Here is a 15,313-nt window from a genome sequence, read left to right as displayed (position 1 = left end):
AGAAGAACCTGCCTACAAATTATAATCCCGTGCAGATTTAAGAACATAAGAAGAGCCTGCTGGAGCAGAAAAATGACCCATCTAGTCTGGCATCCTAGTCACAGTATGCCCAACCAGATGCCAAGTGAAATTCACAAGCAGGAGACAAGCAGAAGAGCATTCAACACCACCCCATGGTTTCCTGCAACTGGTATTCAGATGCATTAATGCCTCCAACTATGGAGCCATCATAGCTAGATTTTGTATTATCATTGAGCTATCCACTACGACCCCAAGGCCTCTGTCCTGTTCTCAGACTCCGGGAACATGTGTTTAATATTAATATTACTATTTGTCGTCATGACATGCAGCACTTTACTCTTGTTCACATTGACCTGCATTTGCCATTTTACCATCCATTCAATCAGTTGGGACTTTCTGGAATATATAGTATTATATATCTCAAGTACCCTTGATAAGACTGTGGATGAGAATCAAGCCATGGAGTCTTGGGGGGGGGGGCACACACCTAGTATTGCATTATCTTTCCGAGCACTAAATTGTCTTTAACCTTGGAATGCACAAAAACATTTTCCAAGTGAAGCAATATAGTGGTATAACAAAGTATTTCATTCAGAACAGAAATATGGTCAAAATCAATCAATTTCCAACAGTTCACTTCAAGAAGAAGCTAATGCACTCTTCACATGCTTTTAGCTGGTAACACTAAAGGTCCACTTTTCCTATGTGAGGAGAACATCCACTTGAGTTCTTGACTGAAATCTTCCTATGCTGGCACTTATACAACATTTATGCAACAAAAACCTATGTTGTGGGAAATGACACAGGGGAAATGGTACGAGTGAACTGAACTAGATACTGCTGTAGTATGTCACTTACCATCTGAATAAATCTTGGGAAGGAGAAGTGCCAAACTCAACTCCACAGCATGACTTATAGGAACTTATCTATTATTATTATAATTGAATTAGGCATATGGATAGAGAAAGATCTACAGGACTGTTTCTGACATTTAATTACAATTCACTGCTCTGATCTACAGACTCACAGGACCTCCAATGCTCATATGGAGCTCTTAGTGATGGGTAGCTCCTTGCATGTAATGGGATGCCACCCTGCCGCAGGTAAATGAGGAAGCTCTTGTGTGCATGAGCGCTACACATTATTTACTGCTGTATCAACACATGAACTGGGGTCTAAACAGGCCCACTGGTCTATTAATACCTTGTTGAAAAGAGAACTACAGGTTTTTCACAAGGTTATGTATACAACACAACTCCTCAAATTCTGCTCATGCTCACAGTTCTAATCAGTGCTATTTTTCGAGAAAAAGAAGTGCCGGAACTCACCATGAACGCCTCCCTTGTTATATTATAATAGCAATGGCACCCACCTGAGAGGTGCCGGAACGGAGTTCAGGGGAGTTCTGGCTGGAAAAAAAGCCCTGCTTCTAATGCAGTATGATACAAGTTTTGAGTAAAAAGGAGTTGTTTAGGATTTCTTAATTCAGTAAAGAAGCACAAGGAAAAACCTGAAAAGATTATAAACCTGAAAAGATTATGATCTATGGCCCTACATCATATTTTTTTGAAATCTAGCGTAGGCACTTTCAATTCAATTCAAAATCAACAATTTTAAGATGGTTATATAACCAGCAATGAGAACACAGCTTTTTTTTTACAAAACAAGTGCACAGAAATGAAGCTGACTCAGACCAATGATTTAGGCTGCAGTCCTATGCACATCACCTGGACTCAGTAGATCTCAGTGAGGAGAGATACACTGTATTGAATTACAAATACAAGATTTTTCCATACTGATTTAATAATGAAAATTTCCTAGTTTTCATTCATCATAGCCTTTGAACGAATTAGGTGATGAGTTTCAATAAAATCACCAGCTAAGTTTCTTGCCAGGAATGAATACTTACATTTCTAACACTGAAAGCAGGCAGAAAGGCAGGATAGAAGAAAACCAACTGTTTTTTTCCTTCAAAGAGCAGTACATCTGCGCAGTCTGCAGTCTGGTGAAGAGAACTGGTTCTATACAAGACTAAAGGTCATCTCCCATATTGTGATTTTACATTAAGTAATTAATGTACACCTGTAACATATTGCTGTGATCATTCATTTCGATTCAAATGTGCTACTCATTAGAAAGACACAAGTACAGGTGATGTTCACAGAGTGGTTCAGCAAACCCTTGCAATAAACTTTTACTTTGCAACAACCAAAGTTAAGGGTTAAAAATAGATATCCTGCATATTTTAGGCAAAAGAGTGGTTCGAAAGCCATTTCCCTTACTTAACACCATAATGTGGGAACCAGCCTGAAGTCCTGCCTTTCAATGTGGGCTGTTTTCCAATATGCAGAGGAACAAACACTCTTTACCGCAAGACTACCCAGGTGAGTAATCAAAATTCAAATATCATAACATACTGGTTTACTTGAGCACCCAAATGCATGGGTATTATTGAGAGTTAACTCCTAGGTGCTCATAGTACCGTTTCTACTACAAGAGTATGGAGTGTGTTCCTATCCTTCCCATGTTAACACAGAATGTTAATTGGGAATAATACTAGGAGTATTTAACGGCCTAAAAACAAAAGGAAAGGAAAAGCCAAATAACCTGCTATATACCAATCAACACTCTTGAGATCCCAAACTAAAACACTAAGCAAACAAGAAACAGCCCAATAAGGGGAGTCTCTTGCTACAAGAGCTATTAAGGATCTAATTGCTTGAGGATCTAACCAAGTATTAGGCCAAACATGCCAGCAGCATCTGGCAAACATTTTTCTTGTTACCCACAGAAACTCAGTGAGTGTGGTACTGCACTTCCAGGTGCTAAACAACAAAATAATATATTGCAACAAAATTGTGAGATGCTTACAGGACCATCAGAGTTGTACAATGAACAATCTGCCTCTCATATAATTACCTAATCAAGAGCACTTGGAGTGTAAATAAAAAGCAAACACCTCCCTATACTTGTACTTTACTCCATCTAATGCAGCTTAAGAGAGAAGTCTACATAGCTTTGCAGTTATATATAACAATATATATGTAGTTTCTCAGATACTGACCTTGAACACTTTGTAACACACACCCAAAAAAGGTGGTGGTTAGTGTCCAGTGCCAACTCAGCAGTAAAGCTCAGCAACATTTACTAGTCTGGTGTTTGTATGTATCTATGAAGGATACTTCAAACACAACAAAATCCCTATATGGGAAGCACTTCTATACATGAAATAGAAGGCAAACAACATACAGGTATTTGACAATTGCGAACATGAGCATTTTGCTGCATGTACATAGGCTGGTGCTGAAAAGTGGCAAGGGCAGCTTCCTAGCATATAATGAGCAGGTGATGATGCCTTGTACTGAGTCAGACCACCAGTCCCTCTGTGTATTGTCTACTTTGACTGGCAGCAGCTCTCCAGATGTCTTTCACAGTCCTCCTACTAGAGAGTCCCTTCAATTGCTATCAGTTATGTCCAAAATCCTGTACATTGCAGGACGTAACAGGCTTTCCAGGTTAGCTGGTTCGAAAGCTATATGCCAATCCTGAGAACACCGTGTCCCAAGATACTGCAGTGAGTGATCATACACATTTGTGGGAGGAGAGAACTGATTATTAAGTGTTAAAACAGCATCACTGGTGTCACACAGCACCATTCATTATTTCAACAGTACAAACCTAATCCTATACTCATTTCACTGGAAATACCACTAATTTTAGCTTCGATGTATTAAATGGAGTTGTTAGGAAAACAGTGTTGAGTTTACATTGTAAATATTAAGATATACTTTCAGCTTTATTTTGTTAAATATACATAGGTATCAAAGTGTCCCCTCTCCAAAAATTTAGTAGGTACACAGAGAGGTTTCTTATGGGCATAATCAGAATTATGGGGTGGTAAGCCAACATCTGTTTCTCAAAAACACTTGCTCAATATGCAACGACGCTGAGAAAAGGACCTTGCACTTTCCATCCACATCTCACATTCATGCACTCTGCATCCTCCTTATTTACAAGCACACCTACTAATAATCTGATACAGTACTCCCTTTATTCGAGTAGAGAAGCACTCACTGTTATGCATTCCCCATTCAACCAAAACCACCGCCTAACTTCAATGTCAGAAAGGCCTCACATCTAATCTACCTACATATTGCACTCCTAAAAAACACACAAGACCACTTTCCCCCTGCATGCCTACAGAAAAACCACTTATGGACTCCAGACACATACATTTAAAGCATACACAAACACGCCACCAATTTATGGGGACTGTAATCCGTAAAGGTGCTGGGAACTGTAGCTCTGTGGGGGTTAAATTATAAGGTTCTCAGGACTCTTAGAGAGGTGCTTTAAATCTATGGGGCCTACACAGACTTAGTTTTTGTTTACCCCTACACCCCCCACCCCACCCCAAGGGCAATTAGGCTGCAATCCTGTACACACGGACCGGAAAGTAAATCCCCTTGAACTCAACAGGACTTACTTCTGAGCAGACATGAGCAACATGGACATGCTACCTCTACCCCCGACCTTAACGCATGCGTTCTTCCGACACATACCTTCGTTAGTCAGCCAGACGTCAGCCTCGTATTTTTTGCTTATTAATTCTGTTTTCCCAGTAGTGATCACGCCCTGGCGATTAGGCTCCCCACACCCTCCCCAGGCTTACACCCCGGGATGAGTCCCCGAACCGTGGCTACTCCCATCACCCGGAAACCGCCCACATGCCCCGGGCAGAGGTAGAAGGCCCCGAGTTTCCCCTCACACGTACATCTATGCACACGTATAGCCGCCACCCCCAACTGCACCCCTACCCGTGTTGCCGCCCGGAAGCGCCTGTTCACACACACGCAGCTTCCCCGCCGCCGCCCCGCTTTCCTCGTCTCCCTCCCTCCCTACACACCACACCCCCCTCCCACCCAGCGGAGCCCCACACGGGAAAGTGGCTCTTCTCGGCTTCGCTGGAGAACTCCAGGCGGCCGAGGCCTCTCGGTCTCCGGCGAGGCCTGGTCCAGCTCGGGCGCCCCCTCCCGTCCCCGCAGCCAGCCAGCCAGGCGGGGAGCGTGTGGTGGGCGGCGAGGGTTGGAAGGGAGCGAAGCGCCGCGCGGCCTACAGCAGGCTCCGCGGGCGTCGCTTCGGGCCCGGCTGCCGCCGCCGCCGCCGCTCCTCCCCAGGCGCGCTTCCCTTACCCTGCATGCTGCTGACTGTCGTGTGCGCCGCCTGGGACCCGCCGCCGCCGGAGCCAGAGCCGGGGCCGGGAGCCGCCATTGTGCAGCGCGCCAGACGCGGAGGGAGGGAGGGAGGGAAGGAGGGAGAAGGGGACGGACGGCAGGAGGAGGGAGGCTGCAATGCAGCAGGAGCGGAGGAGCAGCGGACCCGACCCCCTCCTTGCCCGTCCCGCGCGCCCGCCCTCGGCTCCTCGCCCGCGCGCTGCTGCTGCTGCTGCTGCTGCTGCTCCTCCCTGCCCCGCTCGCTGCTCCCTTCAGCCCCAGCAGGCAGCTGGCGGGACACCCGGAGCCGGGACGCGCGACAACAGGCGCCAGCCTCCCTGGCCCCGACCGACCCAAACCACCGCCAGTCGTCGTCGTCGTCGTCGCCGTCCTCCTTCTCCTCCTCCTCCTCCCTCTCTCTCTCTCTCGGCGCTACTGGGGCTCCGCTTGCAGCCTCCGCCGTCCGCTCGTCCCCTCCCACCCTCGCGGCATCAGGGTAACCCCTCCCAGGCAGCGGGCGGGACGGATGATGCCTCCGACGGCTTCGCCCAAAAAGACGCAGGAAGAGGGAGGGAGGCAGGAAAAGAAGGCGCGAGGAGGAGAGACCCAGCTGGATCCGGCTAGTCCTGCACCCGCCGCCTCCCACAATGGCGAAGCTGATGCCCCGCCGCCACAGCCCCGTTCTCCCCGACTCGCAGATGCACCAGAAGCCGGTCATTCAGATGACTGGCGGCAATAGCGACGAGAGGTTAGCCATTGGCCGCCTTGTTGGTCTAATCCCCTTTCTAAAGCAGCCCAGTTTGGCGGCCATCTCTCTCATGTTGTGACAGCGAATTCGGTGGTTTTAAACGGGCTGAAGAGATTCTTCCTATTGTCTGTCCTGCATCATCCCCCCAACCTCCTATCTTTCAGATTTAATGGATTTAGTACCTGTATTATGAGAGAGAGAAACCCGCTCTCTTCTTTCTCCGCATATGAGGAGAGCCTTGCCGCATCAGACGGAAGGTCCGTCTAGTTTAGCGTTCTCTACTGCGCTTAATTTTATACACCTATTTGCTCGCCTCCCCCTATCCTGGTAAATGAGCCACGGCAGCAAGCAACTTATTCCAACAACTTACATCTTTTCCATAACTCTCCCGAATCTTTTGCAACTAGATAACAAAACATTGTATCTTGAAATATAGTGATTAATATGTGATTAAGTACCTCAAATGAGATTATAGCTTAGAATTACTTCCTGATTCTTTCAAATGATGCAATGTTGAATGAAAAGACATTTCTATATAAAATGAATCACATATCTTCTTTGTGGGTTTAGCATTCTGGAATATGTTCACAAATAAAGCTACAAGACGTTTATGGAAGAATCACATGGAATAACAAGAATTGTGTTCACATATGACCTGCCTTTCCTGATACTAACATATGTGGATTTTTAAAAAAAGAAAAATAGGGACAGCAATCTTTTTTGTTTTGTTTTTTGGTAACCTTTTTATTCTGAAAAACAGGTGGAATATAATTGTATTTAAATAAATAATTTGTCCCATATGCTTATGTTCCAATCCAAGCACTTCCATTAAATCCTGAATTATCCTATTTCCTTTTTTCTGCAAATAAATCTTATCCTTCCCATGTTTATTCAATGTTTATTCAATGAGATAAGAGGTAGTTCTTCGTTTGTTTTCTTCCACCTTTGCAGAATTAAGATTACCATGCTGAAACTCATCAAACCTGATCCCAAAGTTCTCAGTGGCCCCTTTTGTCTCTTCCCTATGGTGCTTCTCCTCATACTGACATAGCCCAAGTGTGAAATCTTGTATGGTACCTACTTCTTCCTATCAATTTTCCATTAATTTGAATTTAAAAGCTCATATAGTACTTAAACTTTTAACTTGGATGTAAGCCCTGTTTGCAATGCAGTATTATGCATGCCTACCCGTTGAGTTCATTGGGGCTTGCAACTCCAGTACATGAATACAGGTTTGCAGCCCGATTCTAATATGTAATTTTCCAGAAATATGGTTATTCCAATGTGCCTGGAAGCTCCACTGAAGAAATAGCTGTGTATCATTCAGCCTGGGACCAGTATGTGTTTAGGGTCACAGCATAATTTTCCAGTGTAATTGGCCAACACTTCCCAATTAGCTGGAATCCAGGAAAGGAAACGCAAATAAAAGCCTCAAGAAGCATATTTAATTGGTTTCATGTATATGAAAGGTCATGCCAGCATAAATCTGTCCACAGTGCAAGAACTGATGTGCCCAGTTCTCACTTGACAGCTGCCTGGAGCAGTATGAAAATATTTATTTCATAACAGTTTTAAACCCGTTTTTCTCAAAAGGGAGAAGCTTCCAGTAAATTATACATGGCAACATATATTTTTCATACATCCCCCTTGTTGGTGACCCTACTGCCACTGTTACTGGAGTGATTTCAGAGAGACTTTTTCGGGCTTCTGGCAGTTAAGGGGCAAGGTCTGCTGCCTGGAAAAGGAAGGTGCAACCAGGTCAGCTTTGAAGTCCTAGCAAGTGGGTCTTCAGTTAATACACTGGTCTGAGCAGGGCCAGATTTAGGTTTGATGGGGTCCTAAGCTACTGAATAGGGACATGGGTGGCGCTGTGGGTTAAACCACAGAGTCTAGGACTTGCCAATCAGAAGGTTGGCGGTTCGAATCCCCGTGACGGGGTGAACTCCTATTGCTCGGTCCCTGCTCCTGCCAACCTAGCAGTTTGAAAGCACGTCAAAGTGCAAGTAGATAAATAGGTACCGCTCCGGCGGGAAGGTAAACGGCGTTTCCGTGCGCTGCTCTGGTTCGCCAGAAGCGGCTTAGTCATGCTGGCCACATGACCCGGAAGCTGTACACCGGCTCCCTCGGCCAATAAAGCAAGATGAGCGCCGCAACCCCAGAGTCGGGCACGACTGGACCTAATAGTCAGGGGTCCCTTTACCTTTAAGCTACTGAATGTAATGGGGCCCTTTATATGTCCAGCTGTCCTTTGTCAACAACAAATTGTAGCTGTTTTTTGTGTTGAATATATGCTGTATGGTAATTTATGAACCTAATGGGTATCTAAAACCATTTGCACATAACAAAATATGTATTTTATCAAAGTAATTGTTGGACTTATATTTTGGAAATGTACATCTAGTCCCCCCATTTAAATTTTTTGGGGGGCCCAAGCGAGTGGGGCCCTAAGCTATAGCTTGTTTAGCTTATACGTAAATCCGGCACTGGGTCTGAAGCAGAGATTGGCAGCTGCTTTGCGTTGCACCGCCTCCCGGTTGCGGCCGCGCTCGGCGAGGACCCTGCCCGCTTCGTCGGAAGTGCGCGGCGTGGGCGGTGCATGGCAGGACTACAAGAGCGGGAGGGGGCTTTGTAAGGGGCGTGTATGAGGTCGATCGAGCGCCTCTCTCCGCTGGTGGGGCGGGAGAGGGGCGGGCACGCGAGCGAGCAATGGAGGCCGCCGCCGCATCGTTGCCTAGGCTTAAGCGGGAGTCGCCGCCGCCTCCTTCCGCGGGTGCCAGCAGCCGGGTCTGGAGACTTAGCAACTTGGTCATGGCCGTCTTCTTCGGACTCGCCGGGGCCGTGCAGGTCGGGGATGGTGCTGCGCAGGGCGGAGGAGGAGGGCGAGAAAAGTGTGCAAGGAGCAGCTTGGCTGTGCGGGTGGGCGAAGGTCGGTCGCAGGGTTGCAGCTGGCCGGTTTCCAGGGCAGGGCGAAGGGTAACGAGGAAAGGGCGTTCAGGATTGCAGCTTTGGAGAGGTTTGAAGCGGGAGTGGCGCAGGCGAGAAGGGAAAATCGACCGCACACCTTTCTTTCATCATCACAGAAGGTTATGTGGGAAAAGGAGCATTTTTCTCTATTATGTTTATTTATTTGGGGCAAAACGTATGCATAAACCTGCTCTCCCATCTCCACAGAAACAAAGCAACCATAATCCCGTCGTTAAAAGCAAGTTAGATGCATTAAAAAGTCACAGCATCTCAACACGAAACACATTGAAAACAAACAAACAAAACCAAGAGAGCCAGGACTAACGCATCAGAATCAGAACAGCCATGAAATCAAAAGCTTTCTGAAGACGAAAAGTCTTTTAAGTGGTGGCAGAAAACAAGTAGGGAGGGAGATAGATAAGATCTCTCAGGGCAGGGGTACCATTTTACAAAGTGCCACCACAGGGAAGGCTCTCTCACATGCTGTCACACAACGCAGAAGGCAGGGGAGCAGGCAAGAGGGTCTGTTTATTTTCAAGATATGGGCAGATACAGGCGGGAGGAGATGGTCTTTCAAATAGCTTGGTCTAAGGCTCCATTTTGAAGGGTTTTAATGACCATCTTGGATTATATTTGGAACAGTTTACCTATGCAGTTATGTAGCTTTTTAAAAAAGAGGGAAGAAGCTCCAGGTTACTTCCTACCAGCAATACACCTTGCCCCTCAATAACATCCTTCTTTGTTCCAATTTTCCCTTCCCCCACCTTCTTTCCCTTACTTAAATTGATTTAGTTCTGAAACTGGTTGTGATCAAGTCTAGTCTATTTCACTACTCCAATGATTTGGACAATACTTTAGGATAAACAGGTGACATTGGGGAAATAAAGCAATTTCTCCCCCTGCCACAGTAAGACTTCATTCTCCCCATTATATTTATGTAGTTTTCAAGCTATGAATGCTGGATTAGGAAATATATCACTTACTAAGAGTAAGCAGAATCAGTCTTCTGCTCTAAAAACTGCCTAGGGGAAAACAGTATGTGCACAGTTTATATCTTCCTGAGTTGTTATTTTGGTAAAATATGCAATTCATTTATATCCTATTAGCAATCTGCTGACAGTACCTGAAAAAAAAAAAAGAGCTAGACTGTTGTCCTTAGGCTAACCCTAAGGCTGCAGCCCCAAACACATTTACTAGAGAATACCCCCCCCCCACACACCCGTTTTACTTCTGGATTTACTCTTGGGTACAGAAATGCTCTAGAAGACAGCACTGGGTATATGTTTGGGTTTTTTAATCTGCAAAATTCCACAGGTATCTGCTTACAGTTGCCCATTTCACATTGAGCAAGGCTCACCAACAATTTATCCTGGAGTCTTCGATATGAATGCTCAGGATTAACTGGTTTACGGATCAGTTGGAAGGATTTTTATGCTATGCACAATTTAATGTTTTTAGCAATGTTTCCTGCCTTTTTGTTGCAGGTCAATGACCCAGATCCAGGACTCTGGATAGTGAGTATAAATTCAGAGGCTATTACAAGTACTAGAGAACTTGACATTGTCGGAGGTGTCTTGTCAGGCAGCCCCATTGAATTTCAAGCCATGTCATCTGTCTGCAGTGCTTTTGCAGCTTGATCAAAACTCCTTCTATAATTGGCTTTGGGCTGTTGCTCAGTGACACTGTGTTCTAACATGACACTTTATTTTTGTTGTTGTGGATTTACATTATATAAATATTTATAGAATAGCTTACAGATAAGACAACAGAATAGATTGCAAAAACGACTGTAAAAGCAGCATAAAACAGCGCAATATAATTAAAGAGTTTCAAGTGCTGGGGAAATAAGACTTGGTGCTAGAGATGCAGTATTTTTTTTACAAAACTTACCTGCTTTTTGAGGAACTTCATTCACAAAGTGGCTTACAATCTTCAATATCAGAGTAAGCACTGGGGAAACCTCCCTGGAGAGAGGGTTTCATAGGTACAGATTGCCACTAAGAACTCTGTTGGATGAGGCCAAGGTCTCATCTAATCCAACATGCTGTTCTCTCAGTGCCCAACCAGATGCCTGAAAAGGCCCCTTTCCCCTTATCATCACGTTTCACTTTAGATGGCACCTGGAGGACGACCTTTGAAGATGATCTCAGTGAACTGGGAGGCTTGATTCTTCAGGAATCCAAGCTTCAAGACATCCAGAGCTCTAAAGGCAAGCACCAGCTCCTTAAACTGTGTGCAGAAGCAGGCCTGAAGACAGTGCCGTTGGTTAAGCACCAGCAAGATATATTCCCACCACCTGGTCACCATTATAGTCCTTACTGCTGTGCTTTGAACCAATGGCAGCTTCCAAACAATCTTCAGAGCAGCCCCACGTACAACACATTAGACTACTGTAATTTGGAGATTCCAGAGCACGAACCACCTCTGTCCAAACCACCTCTGTCAAGGTGTGCATCACCTTTTACTGTGAAAGATGCTCAGTGCCACGGAGGCCACTGGGGCCTCTAATGACAATGCTGTAATTAAAACAACCCTCAAAATGCAAACCTCCTTTAGGGGCAGTCCAGCCTTGCCTAGAACTGATCAAATATACATCCTCCAGGCAACAGAACCACTAGCAGCAGTAAGCATCTCACTTGCAATCATCTCATCAGACTGCATTGTTCTCTTTGTATTGATGATGACATGGGCCGTTTCTTCAGCAGACTCTTTTGCCTTTATGAATAGTTTTGTGATCCAAGGGGCCGCCTTTGCACAAATGAAGCACCCCTTTCCTTCCAGGATCTTGTATACTTTCTCTTCCTGGGAGGCAAGCACCCATTCCTTCCTTATTATTCCTGGTGTGGTTATCTGGGGGCATCAGATTGGCTCTTCTATCGGACTGGTAACCAGGATGGAGTATGTTGTCTTCCTTGTAACTGCCTTCAATTTCTACTTAGTAGATTCGTTCTATCTCACTCTCAGGTTGCCTACTCTGTACCTGCAGCTCTCACACTGGTTGTCGGCCTTAGTCCACCAATTGCAGGTACAGTATTAGATTCCCTCTTCCAATCCCCAAATCAATTGGACCATTCACCTCTTCCTCTTTGTTATATTAATTCTGCTTATAATTTGAGGGCAGGGGAGGTCTTTATGTCTTGCCTATGTTCAGACTACTATTTAACATTTATTTAATTCCAAAGTACTGCTAGATGCTGTACAGAACAAATATGTAGTGAAGATGCTGGGTGGGGATATTAGACCTTTCATCAGATTCATTGATGGGAACTCTTAAATGCTTCAAAACACCCTTCATTAGGATACACAATCTGAACAACACATATTGTGCCTATTCATTTCCAACTTCTCCCTCCTCTAAAGGATCTTGGGTATGCTGAGCATTAATTCCCTTTATCACCCTACTGACATCCAGGCTGTTCTTTTTTGAAAGCTTGTTTATTTATAGTAATAGCTTGCATTATTTTTGTCCATTTCACTGAAATGCCTCTTTAAGTTCCTTGTTTTAAAATTACCTATGATTTAATTTCATTACTAACTTGTTCCAAGTTAAGAGAAATCTGTATTTTTTTGAAACATATTGTCCTATTTTACTATTATTTCTTTCTCTCTCTCTCTCTCTCTCTCTCTCTCTCTCTCTCTCTATCTCTCTGAATGATGAATTCTTCCATATCCTGATCGCTTTCTCCCAGATGTCACATCTTAACCAATTATTTACTCAAAGTCAAAATTTCATTTGTTGTGGCGTGTCAGCTGTTTCTTCTGCTTTCTGCAATATAAAGTAATCTCTCGCATATATTAACTGTTTGCTAAATCCAGTCATTTTAGATATTTTATGCCTGCATGAAGGATCTCTCTTCTTGTTCTCTGCTTGGTGATCTTTAGTACATACCAAGTATAAAATCACTTGTGGCACAATCCTATGCATGTTCAGTTCAGTGAGCCAAACTCTGTAGAGGATTGCAGTTTCCTCCTTATTGTTGTTTGAAGGCCTTCTGAAGAGACACATCCAAGGAAAATGAATTCAGTAACAGTCGGTAGATCCAGACTAAGTTAGTTGAACTTAATTCCCACTAATCATTGTGAACTAAATCATGACCAACTTGTCCAGTTGGTTTCATCGGGACCTAAGTTCAACTAACTTGGGCTACAGTCCTATTTCCACTTCCTAGGAGTAAGGCCCATTGAACTCAGTGGAGCTTATTTCTGAGTGGGCCTGTATAGGTTTGCACTGTTAGTTTGGAAATGTAAATTCTATTGAAATTTGTACCAGTGACTTACCACTTTCCTTAGACAATATTGTGTGGCGGAGTCTGTCAGATCTACATTCAGCTGCTTGTCTTGTGGGTTCTGCCATCTTGGGGTATTCCTTGTTTACTAATGCTCAGAAAAGCATCTTGCATGAGGAAGAAGGCAGGTAAGTAATAATTTCTTTTTTTCTGCAGTTTCCATATTGTCAACCTTCCACTGAAATTAGAGGTTTCTTCCTAGCAGTCGGATTCTCACAAGACCCTAACTATAGGTCTGTTAAGAACCAGAAGCCAGCAGGCTAGCAGACTACCCCAAAAGCATGGGATTAAAGTTCTGAAATCCTTGGTTCAAATTCCACAGAGATGCAGTTGTGTCAAACTTCTCAACAAAAAGAAATCACAGAAGATTTTTCCTACAATCTGACCTCATTGTGGCTGCATACAGCCCACTGGAAGCAGTACTATATAATTGGGAAGGGATAGGGACTCAAAATTAAGGAAATGTCACAACCCCCTGCCCTCCCATTCTCGCCTCTTCCTCGTCTTCCATTACTTTATACATGTACTAAGCTACTGCCGCAGTGTTGGGCTTAGTGCTATAGCTTTAAAGTGAGAAACTGTTTGCTTTCCCCCAGAGAAACTGACATCTGACACTTGTTATGGTAAGCTTATTTATTCTTGTTCTTTGCTGAGTCTGCTTGCATATGATTAAATTTATGGACAGCACATTTGAATAACTTACAATCTTTTTTAAAAAACAGGGAGTTATTTGGTCTGTTGATTGTTACCGTCTGGATGAGCCTTTGTCGTCATTCAGCCAAGTGAGTCTTTTAACTTATTTATTTCAGCCTTTAGCTATTTATAATATGTGGAAGAAATAGTCTTTACTTTATCGAAGATATGGTATAGCCTTCTTCCCTCAAAATGACTTTAGTTTTGTGATGTTTTAGTTTTGTGATTCGTTTTATGCCTTAATGCCGTAAGATTTTCAGTTTACAAGTCTGTAAACTTGAGCACATTCAAATAGTTTGCATTTTTCTATAAAGTCTAATTTATAGTTATAATTCAGCATGTGTATTCCAGTTGAGGTAAAAGTAACTCTCAGCATATAAAGGAGTGATTATTCATATTTCTTTGGGGGGTAGAATAGTTGTTTCCCACACCACCCAAACTTGTGCTTGAGCAAAGCACCCAATTTTCTTCTCATTGTAGCCCCCGGAAAAGCTGCTCCTGGGTTTTGTGGGACCCTCTGGAGCAGTGTGGTTCAGGCGGCTGCAGGAGGTAAGGATTGGCAAAAATCAGCTACTGTGCCTTTGCAGAAACACTTTCTGGTAGCACAACCCCACCATTGGGTGCAGCCCCGTAAAGTTTCAGACAAAAATCTTTTTTAAAAAAAATAAAAATAGATGAGATCTCAACAAGTTGGTTAAGTTCCTGTTAATTTGACTTGATTTTCAGTAAATCGTCTTTTCTTTCCTTCCAGAAATTCCCTGGGTGGGGTTCACTTGGCCATTGCAATCTTCCTCTCCCTTTTCCCCTTTGTAATGTGGCTGTACATCTACATGAATGCAGAGATGCGAACATCCTGGCCGTCTCACTGTAAAACAGTTATTTAAGAAGGTGGAAATGAAGGAATCTGTGTTCTAGCACCTATTTGCCCAGCTCTGATTTGTCAGTTGTGCCAAATCAACAGCGATCACAGCCATGGCTGAGATCAGTTTGTTCCCTCGAGAGTCTGGTTTTAAATTGTCTGTTATGTTCTTGAATCCTGGAAGCTGGAGCACAATTTGAGTGGAATTTTCTGGATCCTGATCTAGATTTTCAAGGAAAGAATATATCTGCAATAAGGCCACGTGGGTTAGGACTGCATTAACTATAGGCCCTTGGTACCTGCAAGGGATTGGATCAAATGAAATAGGTGCTTCTGCGGAAGCAGCTGGAATCTAGAGGTGATTTGAACGTACTGCTGAAACCAGCGGAGCTGAAGCTGCAGAACAGCCTTGAAGGGACAGCAGTGTTTGTATGTTTTACAGACTGTAATTAAAACTACTTGTAATAGAACAACTGGGTCTCTGAGCAATCTGTCTGGATTTGCGTATGAATTTTACTATCACACACCC

General features: G+C 44.1%; 2 protein-coding genes and 1 long non-coding RNA gene across 11 annotated transcripts in view; 2 read left to right on the top strand and 1 right to left on the bottom strand.

The window, feature by feature from the left end:
- The window catches only part of MAP2K4 (mitogen-activated protein kinase kinase 4), a 48,276-nt gene extending 42,305 nt beyond the window's left edge, over positions 1-5,971 (bottom strand). For 5 of the 8 annotated variants that reach the window (XM_080993779.1, XM_080993780.1, XM_080993781.1 and 2 more), the window contains exon 1: positions 5,214-5,967. In XM_080993779.1, the coding sequence (XP_080849905.1) occupies positions 5,214-5,952 (739 nt within the window). In that variant the 5' untranslated portion in view covers positions 5,953-5,967. Of the gene's footprint in view, positions 1-5,213 lie in introns of all 8 variants that reach the window. The other 3 variants (XM_080993784.1, XM_080993783.1, XM_080993785.1) reach the window with 3 other exon arrangements.
- On the top strand, positions 5,850-6,785 carry LOC308470746. The gene is made up of 2 exons (XR_013982624.1): positions 5,850-5,982; positions 6,147-6,785. It is a non-coding gene; the product is annotated as an uncharacterized lncRNA (long non-coding RNA).
- Positions 6,786-8,637: 1,852 nt separating this feature from the next.
- Positions 8,638-15,257, top strand: TMEM220 (transmembrane protein 220). Of its 2 annotated transcripts, XM_080994096.1 has the most exons (7): positions 8,638-8,826; positions 10,431-10,460; positions 11,911-11,971; positions 13,237-13,360; positions 13,955-14,014; positions 14,406-14,474; positions 14,677-15,257. In XM_080994096.1, the coding sequence occupies exons 1-7, from the start codon at positions 8,689-8,691 to the stop codon at positions 14,807-14,809; spliced, it is 615 nt and encodes a 204-aa protein (XP_080850222.1). In that variant the 5' UTR covers positions 8,638-8,688; the 3' UTR covers positions 14,810-15,257. The 2 variants fall into 2 exon arrangements, with proteins under 2 accessions (XP_080850222.1, XP_080850223.1); XM_080994097.1 differs by lacking the exon at positions 14,406-14,474 and having other exon boundaries at positions 8,644-8,826.
- Positions 15,258-15,313: the final 56 nt, after the last annotated feature.

The sequence above is a fragment of the Podarcis pityusensis genome, assembly GCF_964106645.2.
Source record: "Podarcis pityusensis genome assembly, chromosome: 2".
NCBI lineage: Eukaryota > Metazoa > Chordata > Lepidosauria > Squamata > Lacertidae > Podarcis > Podarcis pityusensis.
Note: the sequence above shows the minus strand (reverse complement) of the source record. Positions and strands in the feature narration are given on the sequence as shown.

What these genes read in the sequence shown, in the direction of transcription:
- TMEM220 (XM_080994096.1), top strand. Translation starts at nt 8,689, where the DNA reads ATGGAGGCCGCCGCCGCATCGTTGCCTAGGCTTAAGCGGGAGTCGCCG. An exon ending in GACTCGCCGGGGCCGTGCAG is followed by an intron (nt 8,827 to 10,430) that starts GTCGGGGATGGT and finishes TTTTTGTTGCAG; the next exon opens with GTCAATGACCCAGATCCAGG. An exon ending in GGTTCAGGCGGCTGCAGGAG is followed by an intron (nt 14,475 to 14,676) that starts GTAAGGATTGGC and finishes CTTTCCTTCCAG; the next exon opens with AAATTCCCTGGGTGGGGTTC.